This window comes from Drosophila sechellia, chromosome 3R (genome assembly GCF_004382195.2).
Source record: "Drosophila sechellia strain sech25 chromosome 3R, ASM438219v1, whole genome shotgun sequence".
Lineage (NCBI taxonomy): Eukaryota > Metazoa > Arthropoda > Insecta > Diptera > Drosophilidae > Drosophila > Drosophila sechellia.
In genome coordinates, this window is record NC_045952.1 from 26,751,238 (window position 1) to 26,755,164 (window position 3,927).

The 3,927-nt window shown below is 41.2% G+C and overlaps 1 protein-coding gene across 1 annotated transcript; it reads right to left on the reverse strand.

Moving 5' to 3' along the window:
* Positions 1-1,426: 1,426 nt before the first annotated feature.
* On the reverse strand, positions 1,427-2,429 carry LOC6618754. Its single transcript, XM_002042976.2, has one exon. The coding sequence runs from the start codon at positions 2,368-2,370 to the stop codon at positions 1,468-1,470; it is 903 nt and encodes a 300-aa protein (XP_002043012.2). The 5' UTR covers positions 2,371-2,429; the 3' UTR covers positions 1,427-1,467.
* Positions 2,430-3,927: the final 1,498 nt, after the last annotated feature.

Below are 3,927 nucleotides of genomic sequence, written 5' to 3' on the forward strand. Positions count from 1 at the left end.
TCAATTCCCATGCAAAACTAACTAATTTGCGCACACAGCTAATCAAATTTAATTAAGACATCCAGTAAACATCGTGGCGAGCCGAGAACCAAAGGCTTTACGCATACGCCTCCTTTTACCTGGAAAACAATTGCGGTGATGTAACTAGTCGCAGCTGCTGAAACTGATCACCTAGAAAATAATTCCCTCAACCGACCATTACTTTGTTTTTCATTTTTAATAAATCTAGATCTAATTAGAACCAAACTGTTTTAATTGCTTAAGTTAACAGGGCGTATACATAATGTCAAAATATGCCTAAAAATATGCACTGGAAACAATCTCAAAATGACTTCTTATTACCTGGCTTATACATAATGCATACTCTGCCTGAAAGTATGCAACGAAAAATACGTTTTTGTGCTCTTCTATAACTTGGCGTATACACAATGTTTGAGAATGCCCACAATTTCATGTGCTCCAATTTACATTATTTTGACCGCAGCTGTTCTCCAACAATCTACGGGGCTTGAAGCCCATTGTCTGTTTGATTTACCGGTGAAATATAGTAGTTGTACACGAAAGCAGGCCAAACTAAACTCGTTTCAAGTCCCAACATTTTCGGTTATCAATGCAAATGCGTGGCGTTGTTGCTCAGCGCCAAAAAGTGGGCCCCACCGCAAAAAGGCTTACCTGCAGACAATGCGTGCCACGCCCCCGCGGCACTCATCGCCTCTATATATGGCTAAATTCGCCATGGCCAACGGCTGTGCTTTTGTTTGGAAATTTTCAGTCCGGTGTTACCTGCAACTACCTGCAGTTGCGTGTGGGTGAATAATCGATGGGTGGGGGGCCTGGCATTCTACCAAATCGGTCGGACCTCGGGCAATTTTAGAGTTCTTTTATTACCAACTTGTTAGCTGTTTATTTGGCGCACTATTGACTCAACCGCTACCCGAAAACCCCAAGCAATTCCAGCACTACTAGGCCCAGTGCTCCCGGATCCGGATACGGCGTTGTGCGTTTAGATAATCAACTAAACACTTCATTATTCCGCCCGTGGGGTGGTGCAAATTGCTTCCACTCTGCCGCCCACTATTTTTACGTAGCGGGGGAAATGTGCGAAAATCCTCTGGTTTATTTCGCGAATTTCACATGCACGCGTTTTCTGCTGCTTTCCTCCCTTTTTTTAATTGAATGATAAAACATCGCTGCACAGCCTATTCCGATTCGCAGTGAGAGGCATTAATTTAGATTAGCGAACGAAAAGTGCGAGTTGAATGTTCTCAACAGGCTTTCTGTGTGTAAATAGCTGTTGTAAGCCCTGGCCCATTGAATTAGATTGCATGCATTAGATACTGACACAACACCATAAAGGTGAGGGGTGAATGGTTCCCTAATTGGTAAGGATACCATTCATTTTTGAATAAAATGAAATAAGTGGCGATAAGATTCGAATAATGGTATTGTATTTACCCAGCTTACACTTCAATTACCAAATATAGTTCCGACTGGGTATATGATAATCTTTCGCTCGCCATTTATGGGCAGGGTTTCATAGTGATATCCACGATGCATACAAGCACTATACTTCCTCAGCTCGAATGCCCTTTTAATAGGCTCCATATCGACCGTGAAACAGTTGATCTTAAAGGTATCGAGTAGATTCATCATGCCAATTACATCGTAAACACTCGAAACCCGCTCATTCCATATACTAACCGATGCAATTGGCAGGGGATATTCCTTTCTATATATCTGAGTGGCTTCAAAGGGGGTGCGAAAAATGTGCATGGTTATTATGCCAGTGGGTCCATCGCCCAGAAATTTGTGTGGTATGTCCCGCACCAGTATGGGCGTGGCATCGGGTAAGACACGATCTGAAGAACCAATTATAGTTTTCGGCCTAAGTTCGTCAATCTTCAGCAGAGTGCGCTTGTAGCACGGATGATTGGCCACCCTGGCATCCAAGGGTTTCATCAGAGTTTTAACTCGTTTTTCGATTTCTTCGGCTAAAGCTTCCTGTACCAAGATCACGGCAACCGCATCCAAGGCAAAGGGATCCTGCAGAGATTCGACCAGGTGATGCAGGGCACAATTGACATCGCCATCCTCGAAAATGACCATCATGCAGGGTGCATTCCACGCGTACCTTACCTCTTCATCCTTGGGCTCCTCAGATACCTCAGATACCTCATTTTCGGATTCAGAAACCGCTTCCGATATTTCTGCATTATCTTCCACCTCAGCTTCATTCGATTTTGCTTCGGAATTAATATCTTCCGTTGGGGGTTTGATTGCATCCTCAATAATATCGGGCAGTGTTATCCTATCGACCATTACACTTGGCAGGATTTGCACCATTTGTCGAGTTATGACCGGATTGATCATTATGTCAGCTATAATTTAAGCAGTTATATTGATAATTTCGAAGGTTGAAAGTATAAATATGAATGCGGCTGTGAAATAAAAACAAAAGCACACTAGAGCACCTCCTTATACTGACGCGCCATTAAAATATTATATTATGGTTTAAGACCGCCACAAATTATGCTGAATACTACTTGAAAATTAAAAGAGTTTATGGGGGAAAATAAATTTAAAAACGAAAAGTGATTAAAATTGTGAAAGCGCGTACGCCCTAGAACAATAAACATTAATAATCATTTCAACGAGGCTCCATTAAAATTAATCTATCCGAGCCGAAAATGAACACCATATTTCACAAGATTTAACTTTAGACTCTGGATTTTGGCGAATATGAATTTGCCATTTTTCCACAATAACTGGCCTTTGGCAGCGAAGAAGTCCAAAGCCAAGCTGTCTTGTTTGACATGCCTGAGGCAAATAAATATTAATGAAATGCATTTCATCAGCGATACCAAATTACAAAATGTGACTCCACTCGGAGCAGACCTAAGGCCAAGTTAATACTTGACTGGACTTCAGCAAATCTTAAATGCAATTACGCTCTAGCATTTGTCGGATCTGCTTTTGGGTTTTGGCCTGCAGAAGCAGTTAAGCTCAAGTTGACCCATTGTCAACTAATTGACAAATGAATGACTTGATTTGCTTGACAGCATTTGATTCGATGCTGTTGCCAAAATCGCAGCCAGCTCCTGAAACTGAGCACGAGAACGAGTCTGGGCCAGGACATGAGCATTTTACACTCATTAAGTTTAATTACATATTTTGCAGGGCCGGCTTGGGCATTCGAGGCTGAAGTGCCTGCAGTTGGATGAAGATTATCCCAGTCGAGTGGAACAATGGAGCTCCTTTGTGTCTGACTAAATTCAAAACATAATAAACCTACACTTTGGCAGTGCGGCATGAACACTTTGCTGACCAATACAATAGAATGAAAAAAAATAGTGTTTAAATAGTTTAAGCGAACCTAAATGTTACCATAGGTTATTGCCATATTTCTTTATTAACAGCATTAAATATTCCACCAATTTGCTCTCATTGCATTTCCGTTCGCTGAATTCATTGATATCCATAAATTATTGTCGACATTTATGTAATCATGTTTGACGGCATTAATTAGGTTGCAATGATCAATTATCTGGTTTAAATTTGGTGAAGCTCCCATCAAGTTAACCCCTTTTATGTGTTGCTCTTTAGGCGCTTTAAAACCAGCACGCATTACAAATCATTAAGGGTTCATTTTGCTTAACATTTGTCAGGCTGCAAGGATTCCACAGGGAGTTCCTTTCAGTTCCCCCATATCAGTACACATTTTTTTCGGTTCGATGTCAAACAGTAGGATCGTAAAAACGATGCTCGTTAGAGGCAAAGTTTTATGCCTTTTATTACACGACCCAAGGAGGCATGTAGCGACCTCAATGTCGCCCTTTCAGGAGCGACTCAGGGTTGTCAAGTTTCCTATTGATGAATGAATGTAATACTTTCATGTTTTAATCAAAAGTAAGCATAGTTTTATGTGGA

What these genes read in the sequence shown, in the direction of transcription:
- LOC6618754 (XM_002042976.2), bottom strand. Translation starts at nt 2,370, where the DNA reads ATGATCAATCCGGTCATAACTCGACAAATGGTGCAAATCCTGCCAAGT.